The following is a 16,280-nucleotide window of genomic DNA, read 5'->3' as shown; positions in this document are numbered from 1 at the left end:
ATTCTTTACTACAATAAGCGAATTGCAATCGAGATTTGGAGTATTCTCTGCGGCAGCACGCAACTGCTAAAACACGTTCAAAAATGCCGGGGGAGTTATACAAAAAATACGCGGTTTGACCTTATCAATAATCCGAAGGCGATTTTTTATTTCTGTCGAGATATTTGCAATCAAAGTTCAACACTCCGTAATTTTTATTGGTTGTTGTAGTCACACATTTAGAGTGTTCCGAAAAGCGCAGAAAGCTGTTCTACAAAGTAATACTGAATATCGCGTAGCCGGTGATGGATCGGTTAAGAGTTATTTTTTTTTTAAATCGTGGCCGAATGCAGCCAACTCAGAAAGGTGCCAATAAATGTTCACAGAAACAAAAAAATGTACTTCCAATTATTGATACGGTCAAAACGCGTCTTTCCATCCCTTTTCCCAAATTTTTTGCTGAGTCTTAGCCGTTGGGAGCTAAAGTAAAGAATAACCAAACAAACTTCCTTACCTTTTTCCAACCAGCCAAATCTTTGCACGGAGGACCAACAGCATTCAGGGACTTTGTTAGTTCACCCCATTTTGCTTCTACATCCACTGTGTCCCCTTTAGTGAAACCTTTAGCAATGGCTTCGTTGCCTTGCATAAAGGATAAGAGGATTTCTTCCAGCTTTGGGTTTCGCTTCTTTCCCCTGAAATATATGAACATACATATATATATCCATATTTGGAACAAATTAAAGCAAAGTAAAACTGTCAAATGAATACTTACATTACAAAATCTCTTGTTTTTCCCAAATATTTGTAAGTGTTTATTTTTATCACACTTCGTATGATACACAATGCAGTAGATATCAGCTGATCGAAGTAAATAAGGGTTGCCATTAGTCGTACTTTTTATAGTGACAAATTCATTGGACGAAAATATTTTCGAAAATTGTACTACTTTGATGTATTTTAGCAACTACTTTATAATAATTATAAATAATAACAATTATTATTATAATTCCTCATATAATGCCAATAGAATAACAAACATAGGACCAAAAATAAAAGTGCTTAGATTTTATGTTCTTGGAATATGGCACTCGAATATTTTTTCTCTACACATGGCAATAATGAGTTTTTCGATTAATACTGCGCATGCGCTGGATCGGAATTCAGAACAGGTCGAGTTCATTTCGATCAGCATCGATTTCTTTGCCTAATAGATTTCTTGATAAAAGTTTTTAAAGAAAGATTTATTATGCATATTTAACTCAAATTTAAACAAAAAACTACACATAACTCTTTCAAATAAAACGAAGAATTAAAAAAAAATTATTTGAAAGACAAATATCGCAACATTTGTGTTTAATCTGCCAATTAATTTTCATTCCGACTGCTCAGAGGCAATACTTTTCAAAACGATAATTTTTGGTCGGAATCGAAATTGAGAACACCAATCCATTTCGATTCCGAAAAAATTGATCGGAATCGGAATTCAGAACAGACCTGAATATACTCTGTGAGCTATGCTCAGCTGAGTATAAAAAGCGACCGAAATGGTAGGGTTAAACTCTATTCAACTCTCATTGGAGTTTAAACTCGCACTAAAAAACGGATGTTAAGTATTCGAATGCAGGGGGCACATTTTTAATTTTTGTTTTGTGATACGCCCTAATGTACATAATTCATTAGCTGTATTCGATACCTACTTTGTACTAATAAAATACTTTGCCTTTTTATTTATTTTAATTAAATTTATTTTTCAAATTTCAACTTAAATCTAATATGGGTTGTTGGCCAAGTTTTTAGTAAACACTATTTTTTACTTTAACTTGCAATACATAACATGGAGTCGAGTTACGATTTGCGTTCCGTGATAAAAAATCAACTTTTAGGTCATTATAGTTTTCGTACGATTAATTCAGCGTAGTGACGTTTGTACGTGAACTTGTGAAACAGTCTCGCTCAATTTAACCCCCGATAATTGGATGTACTTTTGTCTAAAATATTTTCACGCAAATATTTCAAGAACGATTAATTCATTAAAAAAAAATAATTTTCAAAATTTTCATTTTGGAATTCTAGAAAAGAGTTTTATAACAAATTTTGAGAGTTTTGGACTTATTGCAAATTTCAAAATTGCTTCTCGATCACGGAATGCATACGGCAATTTCGACCCTGTGTTTCAATATAGGAACGTCACTATATTAATAAAATATATATTTTTTTACAAAAGTAGTTGTGATGATTACATAGTTACATACATACATAAATTTAAGGTATCATTAATTATTTAAATTATTCAATTCGTATACAAATACATATACTACAACTATAAATACGTTAATTATTAGGGACCTGATTTTTTTGGATATTATACATTTTAATAAATAATGAACTAAAAATATTACATTTCTTCACTCTCCATACATATTCGAAATCATCTGGAATACAACCCCGAAATAGTCCCATTATCATACCGACACGGTCCCGGCATATTTCCGAAATAGTTCCGAAATTATTTAGGGGTAGTCTTACAAAACCAATCCCAAAATTGTCCGCAGTTTTTTACGAAGCAAGGCGGAAACTATCCCAAGGTAGCACCGAAATTAATCCGAAAACAATTACGAAATGAACCTCAGATGGTCCGGAAATTATCGCTAAAGCTGTATCGAAATGATCCTAAACTTAACCCGAAATAGCAGAGAAATGATCTCGGAATAGTTCTGACAAAAGCAATCTCGAAAATCCCAAATGATCAGGAGATACTTAGTACCTAAATGATCCCGTTAACAACCCGACATAGAGCCGAAATAATCTAAATATACACCCGAAATGATTCCGAAAACAATTCTTAATTATCCGGATATAGTTTTAAAATAATCCTGAAATGGTCCGAAAATTATGCCGAAAACAATCTCAAACCATTCCGGATATAGTACCGAAGTGATTCGAAAATGACACTGAAAATATTACAAAAATGTTGCCGAACAATCTTCAAATAGCACCGTAAACATTCTTCAAATAGTACTGCAAACTAAAGGCCTTGAAAAATATCATCATTTGCCCTTATAGTAAGGGCGTCGTGCCACACACTGCAGATTTTAGGATACATTTTTTCTAAACATCCCCCACATTGTAAACTAAAAAAATAAAAAAAATAAATGCAAGGTGCTTCTCTTTCAATTTGCGTCGTGCTCCTTTAATTTTTCCTACAAGTTGGCGGGACGGGATCTACTCGTTTTATACCCACTCCGAACGGCATTTGTAAGGCAGACGAGTTTTCACTGAGAAGCTTTTCATGGCAAAAATACACTCGGAGTGCTTGCCAAACACTGCCAAATGTGTCGCCCCGCTTAAAAAAATTTCTTCTAATTGAAAAAATTGTTTCTAAAATTTTGATGTTGCTTTGCTCGGGCCGTGAATCCAGAATCCTCGGTGTGTTAGGCGGAGCACGCTACTATCACACCACGGCGATCGTAAACTAAATACCTTGAGAAATATCCATCGAACAGGCTTAATAATGGGCATTGTAATAGGGCCATGAGAAAGTGCATGTCGAATGGGTTACTTTGCCAGAACAACAGGGATTCTCATGTAAACACATACTACTACAAAAAAGGTTGCGTTTGTATTCGAAGATCTGTCGGCGTTGTGCAACACTGGTCTAAATAGGGAGACAAAAGACCTCAATATTAAATATCATAACAACATGATAAATTTTTGCTAAATTGTCACAAACCGCGACAACCTAGCAAACAACTGCTTGCTCTAGCTCCGCCTTCTAGATAAGATAAGATTCGCCACCTGCCTACGCAGCCGTTTGATCCACATAGAACCAGTAAACACCTTTGCTAGGTCGCGCCCGGTGATCCCCGTTATCAATATACATTATACAAACCTTGCTGAAAAAGAAAGCGGACTACCAAGGTAGACAACCCCCAGCGAGTTAGGGGGCTTAGAATATACCCGCGGTAGGTATGCCTGTCGTAAGAGGCCACTAAAATACCAAACTGATTCAAGAGGTTGTGTAGCGCAACCCACTCAAGGTGTTGCCAGTGCAATATATAGCTTCTACAACCCAATTTTCAACCTCACCTAGCCGTGTCGAATCTTGTTTCATTAGCAGCCGAGGCTCTGGCGACCCAGAACTCCTGTTGGATCTAGGCGTGGCAGGGCGGTATGGCCCAGAAGGTTTCATGTGGTCATGTCAAATCGTTCCCGAGATGGTTGGGCTAGTACCTTTATGGTGCTTCGTACCGGAACGTACCGGATCTGCATCCGGCAAAGGATCATTAACATCGATAACACTCCCCAAGGCCTTCGGGGAGTGGCCTTATTGCTACAGCAACAAGGCAGACAAGAGTCACCCTTGCCCAATTTTATTCTGGCGTATCTACCAGCAACTTCCCTATAGTTCACCCCGATTGGAACTGCTACTTTCCTTAGTATCCCGTTATAGGACTTTGATTCCAATTTATGAGTGGTTGCACCTATTGAATGGGGCGAAGCATTGTTAACACATCAACAGCAACAACAAACGTCTGCACATTCTGACATCCCAACTTTCGCATTTGTTGTATTAATAAGATGACGCTACAAAATTCTGTAGAAATAGAGCTAGCCAAAATATTTTAATGTTTTTTTTTAATCAATGTAATGAAAATGGAAAACGAAAACAGGCGAATGTTTCATTATTCTGAGATTTTTATATTTAACTGAGCGAAATTTATTAACGCACGCATTTTAGTTAAAATTAAAACATATTTGATGCGCGATACTTAACTTTTTAATGAAAAAATAAATAATTTGAGGAAAAAGCCTAAAAATATAATCTTACATGGCCAATAATGAAATTAAAATGTAAATAAAAGTAAAAATAAGCTGCGTTAAATACTCTTTGCTTATATTTCGAAAAATTCGCTTACTAATGCGCTGACAAAAAAATATTTGGCTCAATTTGCTAAAAATTCGTCAATATTTTTTTTTTTTAATTTAAATAACACTGGATCACAAGTTCCAATTTTTTTTTTCGGCACCAGAGACGCCATTATGAAATTCCTATGTAAAATCACCACCTGATTTCGAAAATCAAGGTTATTTTTAATTATATGGGTTTTTCTAAAAAAAAAAAAATTTGGTCCACTTAATCATATATATCTCAACAACGAATTGAGCAATTCCAAAAAAAATTGTATTTTGTGAGGAAGGATCTCGAAAACTTTTTATTTTTTTGCATATTTGTTTTTTTTCTCTGTAAGCTCTGTTTTATTACAAAAAAAATAAGCTTTCATTCAACAAAATCGATGGACTAAGACAAAAGTTATAAGCATTCAAGTAAATATATCCATTTAATACTTAAGTACCCTACTGGTACATATGTGTTAATATTCGCTAACTAACTGATCACGTATGTACCAGTAGGGTACTTAAGTATTAAATGGATATATTTACTTCAATGCTTATAACTTTTGTATTAGTCCATCGATTTTGTTGAATGAAAGCTTATTTTTTTTTGTAATAAAACAGAGCTTAGAGAGAAAAAAACAAATCTGCAAAAAAATAAAAAGTTTTCGAGATCCTTCCTCACAAAATACAATTTTTTTTTATATGTTTACAAAAAAAAATGGAAAAAATCCGTAATGATTGTTCGTTATCTTTGAATCTACAGGGCTTAGCAAAAAGTGTGTATAGAAAATTTTATTACCTTTTAAAAGATTCAAACCGTTTTGGAATTGCTCAATTCGTTCTGGAGATATATATGATTAAGTGAACCCAATTTTTGTTTTTTGGAAAAACCCGTTATTCGTAAATATTTCAAAAACGTTACCATAGAATTAAAAATAACCTTGATTTTCGAAATCAGGGGGTGATTTTATATAGGAATTACATAATGGCGTCTCTGGTGCATTTTGGCTGTAAACCAGTGTAATTAGCTGAGAAAAATATTTATATGTAGCTCAATCACTTATACAAATATATCACTTTGTTTATGCAAAACAATAAATTAACAAAAAAATTACTTTTTAATCATTTGTATAAATAAATTTAAATTTGATGCATAATTTTTCCAATTTTTCTTTCTTTGTTTCTGTAAATGTTTTGCCATTTCGCAATATCTTAAGGTTCTTCCATTCTGCATGTCATATACATAATTTCTTACTTACATACTATCTATTCGTACATACATACAAATATATACCTACTTAGTACACACTACACTCGTTTCTTCAAGTAAATACAATCTACATAAATATCTCTCATATTACAATTTTCCAATAGATTTTTAAGCGTTTTTTTCTGAGTGTTTTCCTAACTTTCTCTGCACTCCTTAAAATTCTCTTAAATATTTATTTTAAATTTAAAATATATTCATATGAAATTCGCTGACTATCGCTTCCAAATAACTTTTCAATTGATAATATGAATGATCACGCCAATAAATATTATTGTTGACCTGTTCCATGGCCAGTCCAATTGCTTCTTCGACTGCTGTCAGTCCAAGTTTGCTTGCACGATCGGCAAATTGATTCAGCTGATCTTTGTGATATTCCTTATTCATGTAAGTCGTTATCGATATTATCATCTCGGAAAGTGTAGAAAAACCATCACCGAAACTGTGAAGGAAAATAAAAAATTATTGAGCGAAATTCCGGGTTAGCTAAGATATCTATGTTCTCAAATATAGAAAGAAAGATTTCTCCTCTGATGTACCACGTTTACAAACGGGGATTCGATAGAATTGAGAAGAACCCTTATTAACCTTTTAAGACCCAAACAAGTTTGATAGACGATAGGTTGAACAGCAGAGCTAAAGCGCCATTGAAAACTATCTATTAGGTTTGTTGGCGTTCGCTGATGATATTAATATTATCGACCTCGGTCTGCATTCCTAATACTGTGGGTGCAATAGAATTAGGACATAAGAGGTACTTAGTGCCATTGAAGAGCACAACCGCATACTTGCGCTTTGGCAGTTCTGATATTCCGGACAGCTACACGTGTGAAATCGTGATATATTTTTGTTTATTTGGAAATTAGAGCTAACACCGGACATGGCGACTGTCTAAGCTAAGCCATCTTTTCACGTTTGTATGTAAACTACAAGAGACGAAAACTCGTTTTCTCATATCCAAAACTCCTTTCATCCCCGAAAGGTGTTCTTTATTCCAGTTGCAGAAGCCCTATTATAGCCCATGTAGGATTGATTTGTTTTTTCACCCACCCTTTCAGTGCAGGGGCGGCGAAGGTTCGAGACTAATAATAAGAAGAGACAATTGCAGTCCTTCAGTTTTCTAGAAGGTAGCGGTCTTAAAGCAACGAAATATGGGCGTCAGCCATTTTTAAGATAAGTAGCGGATATATTCAGACCGGTTGAAATATTCTCCGGATACTGGATTAGAATGGTTCATGCTGGATGGATGTGGCTGGAGCACACACTTCATTTAGAGTGGAAACTTGAAGCCCTTGCCCTACTGCCGCACGAAATTAAAACCGGGGTGCTTCTCAAATATTTAACCTGAGATGGATATAGTAGGCCAGTGTTCTCAACCATGCTTTTAAATATTTATCAATTATTTTATTTTATTTGATATTTTATTAATTTTTTTTTTTTATTTTACATTATTTTATTTTATCCTATTTTTTTTTTAAATTTTGTTTTACTATTTTATTTCCATTCATTTTATTTAATATTTTTTTACTTTATTTAATTTTACATTCCCTTAAGTTTTTTATCTTATTTTATTTTTTTATTTTATTTAAATTTTTTTATTTATTTTTGTTTTACTTTTGCGCATTTAAGTTTATTTTATTATTTCTTTTTATGTTAATTTAATATTATTATTATTTTTTTTTAATTTTAAGTAATTTTAATTTTGTTTTGTGTTAAACTATCTATTTCATTTTACTTTACTATATTTTTTTATTAAATATTATTTTATTTTATATAATTTAATTTTATTATATTTAATTACATTTTCTGTTAATTTAATTTATATTGTTTTATTTTTTTTAATACAATTTTATTTTATTTATTTTTTTTTATTTTTATTTTGTTTCGATTGGTTTATGTAATTTAATTTAATCTTATCTTAACTGAACTAATTTTATTTTATCCTTATTTAATTTATCTTGTTTTATTTAACTTTTATTGTGTATTGTTTTAAAAATTGTAGCAGCAAAGTTTTTTTTGGCAAGTTAACCCGATATTAAACTTGTATGACTAGGAACTATTAAGTTATTGCCTATTTTTGCCAATAAAAAAAAAATTTTATTAAAAAGAAAAGGCAATTTTTAGCCCTTGATATACTGTGCGATGATTTATCCACCAAGCCATATCACCACTTGTTTCACCGATGTCTAAACTTGAAGTCAAGGCGAATTCATTACAGGTGGTGTTATCCCATCAACTGATTGCTTCTTCTTGATAATTATCCATACAAAGCCTTGTACAACAATATGTCAGTTAATCGAAATCAATGAAAATTTTCTTTTGACTTGACATTCTTTTGCACGGCGAGTTGGTTGAATTCGCTTTGCCACCACCTGGTATGGATTCGCCTTGCTTGAAGTTTATCGTGGTGGACACAATTTCGTTGAGGCGAATTATGCACACATACATGCTCACCATTTGTGGGCCCGTTATGCGATGATATGTGGAATTAATACATTTTCAATTAATATTTGTGGATCGTATAATGGAAACATTTTTATGGAAACCTGGTCAAATTCAAAGGTTTGTATGTGTATTACGAATGTACGCAGGCTTGCTGATTTTTAATTTCGAAGACTAGGGACGCAAGAAAATAAATAAGCAAATAGTTTTTGACTTTTATTTTATAATCAAAGAAAAAATTATGAGAAAAAAAATATATATCCAACAAGCAGTCCTTCAACCAGCAATGCAAACCCTCTGAACGTACATATATATGTATCCAAGTGCTCAACCACCAGACCAATCTACCAATTAGGTGGTTGGTGTCTAAATTCGGTTGGTGCCTAAAGTGGCAGCTGACTTTGAGCGGGTATAGCTGATGTAAAACTTGTATGACTAGGGACGCAGAAAAAGTAGCAAATTATTGCAGCCTACTTTTTTAAAAGAAAAAACTTATGAAAAATAATGGAAAAATTCAAGGCCGCAAGCGGAATTCGAACCAGCGATCCTTGAAAAAATATCCGACCATTTAATCACGAAGCCATATCACCACTTACATCGTGATGTCTAAACTTGTAGTTAATCGTGGTAGGTACAGTTTCGTTGGGCCGACTTGCGCACATATTGTATATGCTCGACATTTCCGATCCCGTTATGGGATCTCTCTCTTATCGTGCATATATTTTAGATTAATATTTTGTGGATCGGACTATGGAAGCATATTTATGTAAGTAAAGCCTGGTAAATTTCACTGCTAAGTATTGTTTTTACATGTATGAAAGTAGCTGATGAATGAGTGTTTTGGGTTTGTTGATATTAAAGTAGAATTACTAGGGACGCAGAAAAACTAGCAAGTCACTGCCTTTAAATTTAAAATAAAAAAAATAAGTTCATGTAAGAAAAGAAACAAACTTCGACAAGCAGGACCCGAACCAGCAACCCCTGAGTGCGAATCCAAGCGTTTAATTACTAGGCTATATCAGCACTGTAGGAACGAAAACGGTGACCTTGTACCTGATGTCCAGAGAGTGCTTAGATTATGGAGGGAACACTTCTCTGCTCTCCTAAATGGAGACAGCAATTCACCGCGCAGAGATGAAGAACCCGATCCCGCAAACGAAGATGATGGAATATATGTCCCCCCACCCGATTATGACGAAACCTGGTCAAATAGCAATAACCGGATTGAAAAACAACAAGGCCGTGGGCGCTGATGGATTGCCTGCGGAGCTATTCAAGTACGACGGCGAGGAGTTGGTAAGGCGCATGCAGCAGCTTCTTAGCAAAAAATGGGCGGACGAGTGCATGCCCGACGGTTGGAATCTAAGTGTTCTTTGCCCAGTCCATAAGAAGGGGGATGCTGCAAAATGCACCAACTATCGTGGAATCAGCCTTCTTAATATCGCATATAAAGTCCTTTCAAGTGTATTGTGCGAAAGATTGAAGCCCACCGTGAACCGGCTGGTTGGACCTTATCAGTGCGGCTTCAGATCTGGTAAATCTACCATCGACCAGATTTTCACAATGCGCCAAATCTTGGAAAAAGCCCGTGAAAAGAGAATCGACACACACCAGCTCTTCGTCGACTTTAAAGCCGCCTTCGACAGCACGAAAAGGAGCTGCCTATATGCCGCTATGTCTGAATTTGGTTTCCCCGCAAACTTATACGGCTGTGCAAAATGAAGTTGAGCAACACCATCAGCTCAGTCAGAATTGGGAAGGACCTCTCCGAGCCGTTCGAAACTAAACGAGGTTTCAGACAGGGTGAGCCCCTATCGTACGATTTCTTTAATTTGATGCTGCAGAAAATTATACTAACTGCAGAACTTAACCGCACTGGAACAATATACTATAAAAGCGTGCAATTAATGGCATATGCTGATGACGGCCTAAACATCCGCGCTGTTTGTTCTGCTTACCCCAAACTGGAAAAAGAAGCGGTAAAGATGGGCTTGATGGTGAATGAGGACAAAGCGCAGTACCTGCTGTCATCCAGCAAAGAGTCAGCGCATACGCGTCTTGGCAACCACGCTACTGTTGGCAGCCATAATTTCGAAATAGTAAAAGACTTCGTTTATTTGGGAACCAGCAACACTAGAAACAACATCAGCAGTGAAATACAGCGAAGAATCAATCTTGCTAATAAATGCTACTTTGGACTAGGTAGGCAATTGAAAAGTAAAGTCCTCTCTCGGCGAACGAAAATCATACTCTACAGGTCACTTATCGTACCCGTCCTTCTATATGGGGCAGAAGCATGGACCATGACAACAGCAGATGAAGCGGCTTTGGGAGTGTTCGAGAGAAAAGTTCTTCGAAAGATTTATGGACCTCTACGCGTTGGCGATAGAGATTTAATGATGAGGTGTACGAGCTATAAGCAGAAATCAACATAGTTCAGCGAATTAAAAAGCAGCGGCTGCGCTGGCTAGGCCATGTTATGCGAATGAAAGATGATGCTCCGGCCAAGAAAGTGTTTCTAACGGAACCCGCCTATGCAAGCAGAGGTAGAGGGCGGCCCCCACTCCGTTGGAAGGACCAGGTGGAAAACGATTTAAACTCCCTTGGTGTGACCAATTGGCGCCGGTTGGCGGAGCGAAGGAGCGACTGGCGTGCCTTGTTGGACGGCCATAACCGTTTAGATGGTTAAGCGCCAATTAGGTAAGTAAGTAAGTATATCAGCACTTTGATGGATGGTGTCTGAAGTCATAATAAATTGTAGTACGCACAATATCCTAGAGCTGAATCACACACCTATACATATGCTTGCCATTTTTGATCCCGTTATGGGATGTTATGTGGAATGAAAATATATTTCCATTAATAACTATTTGTGGGACGAATAATGCTACACATTTGTATGAAAGCCTGGTAAATTGCGCTGCTATTTTTCGCCACTGCGCCTTCTTCGCCGCATTTTTAGACGCTGCTACTAGGGTTTGATTAATTTCATATTTACAGGGTGTCACATTAATCAAATTCCTTGGTATATTTCCATGCAATTAAAAATGCATCACTTTTTCAAAACTTTTTATTCATTTATTGTTTTTGAAATATTCTAGTATTATTATATTTAATTTTGTTGGCAGTAGTGTGCTCCGCTTATCACACCGAGAAATCTGGTTTCAGGTTCCGGGCTAAGCAACATCCAAAAATTTGGCAAGCTTTTTCAATTAGAAAACAATTTTCCAAGGGGGTCGCCCTTCGACTATGTTTGCTAAGCACTCTGAGTGTATTTGTGCCATGACAAACTTCTCAGCAAAAACTCATCTGCCTTGCAGATGCCCCTCGGAGTCGGCATAAAACACGTAGGTCCCGTCCCGTCAATTTGTAGGGGAGATTAAAAGGAGCAGGACGCAAGTTAAAAGAGAAGCTCGGCCTTAAATCTTTTCGCAGGTTATCGCGCATTGCATTTATTTACTTATAGTTTTATTTTATTCTATTTCATTTTACTTAATTTTATTTAAGCTCTTCGATTTAAACGTCTCTTCATATATTACATTCGTAAACTTTTACGAGTTTTGACTAAAACTCTAAACCTCATTGAAAAATTACGAATGTATTATTTAATGTAATTTTATTTTATATTGTTTTATTTTATATAATTTTTTTTGTATTAATTTAAATTTATTAAATTAAATTTTATTTTATTTAAGTTCCATGTACGAAAAAATTGTAGCCTAAAAGCGAGGCTTAAACTAGGAATCACTGAGAACAAATCCAAGTGTTTAAACACTAGGCCAAACGATAACTTAGTGTCTTAGTTGGTTCAGTCAGTCAATTCATTAATGCCTCTTGAATATTGGTTATTTTTTAGTAAAAAAAAAAAAAATAAAAATAGAACGACTCCAATAGCTCAACCGGTAGGCCATGCCCCCACGTTGGTGGGTTGTGTCTAGCATCGTATTAAAGTGTCATACGCACAATTTCCTTGGAATGAATTACACTCTCAATCATGATTGCCTTATTTGATCCGCCTATGAGGTGAAATGTGCAACACGTTTGCCACTTTGGTCCATTTGGACCAAAAATGGTCCTTTCCAAACCCGTTTGGGCAAGTAACAACGATTGTGGTTTTTTTATTTCTTTTTCACTGCGGTAAAGATACACAGAGAAAGCAGATGAATTTTCACTGAAAAGCTTTTCATGGCAGAAATACACTCCTTTCTAGATTTTGATGTTGCTTTTCGCGAGGCTTGAACCCAAGATCTTTGGTGTGGTAAGCGGAAAGCACTGGGTGGTAAATTAGAAAGCAAAAATTATATCTTCCTTTAGCTTCCTAAACTAGTTTTCACGCTTCGGCGTCTTCTTCAAGGAGTATTGTGCAAAAAATTTAAAACGCCATTATCGGCTTTGCCGCCATCTGTATCTCCGTTTTCTTCTCAAAGTCCCAAATTTTATAGCAATACTATCTTAAGAAAACATTTGCCTTCTGATTTAACGTCCGTAAATCTGCAACCCAGTTAACATTTTGGGCCAATAATAATGCTATTAAATATAATTTTCAATATAACTTACTATTCAGCGATTTCTTTGATGTTCGATTGTAGAAAATCGAATGCAATCTCATAGCCTATTGGGTTCTCGGCAACAGCGCGAAAAGCACGTGCGCCATCTTGTTTCAATATGCCCGATGTCGGATTGATTGTCATATTCAGATATCTATATAAATAGATAAAAATAAATATTTTTTCAAACAAGTTGACTGCTCCCAATATACTTACTTTGAAAGCAACCAAGGCTTTGTGGTACATCCCAATGAGTTAAGTATTTGCTCCTTCTCCGAGGCGCTTGTGGTGCGCTTGTATTGCTTATAAGCGAAATACCATTCTTGGAAAGAACCTTCCGCAAGAGCCGTGCAATAGATGGTGGCTTTCATATTTGGTTTAATGCTGCAAAAAAAAAATTATAATTTGCAATCAGGAACTTGAGCTACAAACTTTCGCATGCGACACTTACGGATTCAATTTCGGATCATTCATCCATTCACGATACCTGCGATGCGCCCCCATTGTGCAACGATCATAATTGAATTTACAAGCCAAACGCGCTATACCAGCGCGATGTTGTAGTTGTATGTGTGATTCATTATCCGGTTCGTTTAAACCGTAACGATCGAATGCTGGACGAACGATGAATTTCATAAAGGCCTACGGCGCAAGAAAAGAAAAGTTATATCAAACCATATTTTTGTACACCACCTGTGATTTTACTTACCCTAAAAGTTTCGTACGCTGGCTCGCGGTGCAACATAAATATGAGATAAGTGAGTCCACGTTGTGCTGAGCGCCACAGCAATTCATCATCGGTGGCTGTAAAGATTTCCATTAAGAAGGTGAGCGGTATGTCGTACGTTAAGTATTCTGCTCGTGCCAAATGCATTGCATCGTCCAAAAGTTGTGCGCGGGTTATACGTGGCAGCTTTGTGAATTTCTTCTTCAGCGCCAACCAAGAAGGCATATCATAATTGACGCGATAATATCCTTGACGATTCAAATTCACATAAACCACGTTGTCTGAGTTATTTTCGGTGGTGAACACTTCGCTAATTACAATTTGCCGATCGTTTTCCATCATCCAATGCGTGGGGATATTATCACCCTTATGCAGTTCATCCGTTTCGAAAGTAATGGGCACAACCCAACTACTATCGTCAGTCATATTTTTCGAGGGCAACATATAACGTTCTTGTGTCAACACCAAATCAACATCACGACGTTCGACAGTGATTACAGGATAACCCGGCTTCAACAGCCACGAGTCCATAACCGTCTTCACTTGCAAATCCTCTGGTAATGTCTTGTGCTCGTGGCCGTGCCGTGTCATGAAAGCCCACAATTCATCACGATCTGCATTAGCATATGAGTATGCCTTGAGCAAATCTTGTGTTGCAGCTCGAAATGCTTCTTCACCTACAAATGAGCTCAACATACGCAATAATATATTTCCCTTGGAATAGCTAATCGGATCGAAAATGCGTCGTATATCATTGGTAGATTTTACATCGAATGCAATCGCATGCGAACTGTTGTCAGCGTCCTGTTGCATTGCATCCCAGAATTCATAGATTGTGTAGGTGTCCATAATTTGGAACTCAGGATGAATTGCATTTAGTGCCAAATAGCTCATGTAGCAAGCGAAGCCTTCTTTCAGCCAAAGATCATCCCACCATTTGGGTGTGACTAGATTACCAAACCATTGATGCGCCAATTCGTGTGCGAGTACTTGCGCGACATGTTCCATATGTTCGGATGAAGAAGCTCTATCGAGATCTTCAGGTACGAGAATAGCAGAATCTCTGAAAGGCGTATGAAAAAGAGAAGTTATTTACTTTCAATTACAATAGTCTATGTTAAGTCTGCCTTCTAAGAAGCAAATTTTTTTTAAACTCGGATGATAATATAGACAACATGCCATCAAAGAAGCCATCTTGTGCATCGGGAAACACCACAGTACTCTTTGAAATATCTTCTCTCCGGCATGTGTTAGCCTATTCCAAAAAATCTTGATTGAAATGTCTTCTTTATGCCGCCTTTCAATAAGGAAAAGTGAGAGATAGGAGTTTGAATTGGTGGTGGGAAGAAAGAGAAGGCAGGGTGAGGAAAAATAAAGAAGGTGTGAGTAGGAAAAGGAGTTAAAATTGAAGAAAGAGCGAGGGAAGATGAGAAGGCCATGAAGAGTAATAGAGAGAGGTTGAGGGAGAGAAAAGAAAGTGGGAGTAGAAGAGAGAAAAAATTAGAATATAAAGGGGCAAGATACAGAAGATAGACAGGGATAAAATAAGGAAGGGAGGAGGGAGGAGAAAGGGAAGAGAGAAGCAGTGTTTTTCTTTGCGAATTCTAGAATATGACAAATGCCTTCGTTTACTGGGAGTGATAACATCGAAGGGAGGAATATTATCGAGGAGGGGAACGGGTCAATTATCTATCTATATCTCAAAGATATTCAAATTGGTCGGTCAGGTGAAGCAGGCATTCGATATTTGGTATAGAAATTCCAGAAGGAATGGGAGTGGGAGAGGGAGTTGTAATGGGAGTGGGACTAGGACTGTAAGTGGGAATGGGAAGTTAAGTGAAAGTTGGAGAAGGGAGTGGCGGTGGGTTTGGGAAATGGGAGTAGGAGTTGGAGTGGAAATGGCAGTGTGCGGTGAACTGGAAAAGGGTTTGGGAGTGGGAGGGAGACAAATAGCATAAGGGATAGACAATAATAATAAGAAAAATCGAAGATGGAGTAGAAGAGAATGGGATAGATAGTAAAGAGAGGAAGTCAGGCTAAGTTTTTGACTATAGGCAAACCAATTTTCGGACATAACAAATGTTCTGAAGTGGGCAACAATGCACTGGCTGTAGTGCAGAAGTAATTCAAGTAGAACCAATTGCTGAAATATCAATGCGCAGCGGATAGTATCTTAACACGTTGTGCATATCTACGTCACTTTACACATGCTTCGTTTGCATAAGGTATGTGAGGTCAAAACAAAAACACCTTCTAGAATGTGGGCGTTTTTGAAAGGAGTTTCGACACCAACTTAAATGTATTTTTTTTCGGTAACTTACCTGAATGTTATCAAACCCCAATTCTCCATTGCACTGAAACCAAACTCTGGTATCGATACCAAATCAATTTTTGACAAACGATTCTTTATACCGAAATA

General features: G+C 36.4%; 1 protein-coding gene across 1 annotated transcript in view; it reads right to left on the bottom strand.

Annotated features, from left to right (window-relative positions):
- Positions 1-1,703: 1,703 nt before the first annotated feature.
- The window catches only part of LOC137240877 (aminopeptidase N), a 309,531-nt gene continuing 294,954 nt past the window's right edge, over positions 1,704-16,280 (bottom strand). The window contains 6 exon segments of the mRNA XM_067767799.1: positions 1,704-6,587; positions 13,145-13,288; positions 13,351-13,518; positions 13,586-13,776; positions 13,844-14,924; positions 16,183-16,280. Coding sequence (XP_067623900.1) covers positions 6,332-6,587; positions 13,145-13,288; positions 13,351-13,518; positions 13,586-13,776; positions 13,844-14,924; positions 16,183-16,280 — 1,938 coding nt within the window. The 3' untranslated portion in view covers positions 1,704-6,331.

Source organism: Eurosta solidaginis, chromosome 1 (genome assembly GCF_040869045.1).
Source record: "Eurosta solidaginis isolate ZX-2024a chromosome 1, ASM4086904v1, whole genome shotgun sequence".
NCBI classification, from domain to species: Eukaryota; Metazoa; Arthropoda; class Insecta; order Diptera; family Tephritidae; genus Eurosta; species Eurosta solidaginis.
Note: the sequence above shows the minus strand (reverse complement) of the source record. Positions and strands in the feature narration are given on the sequence as shown.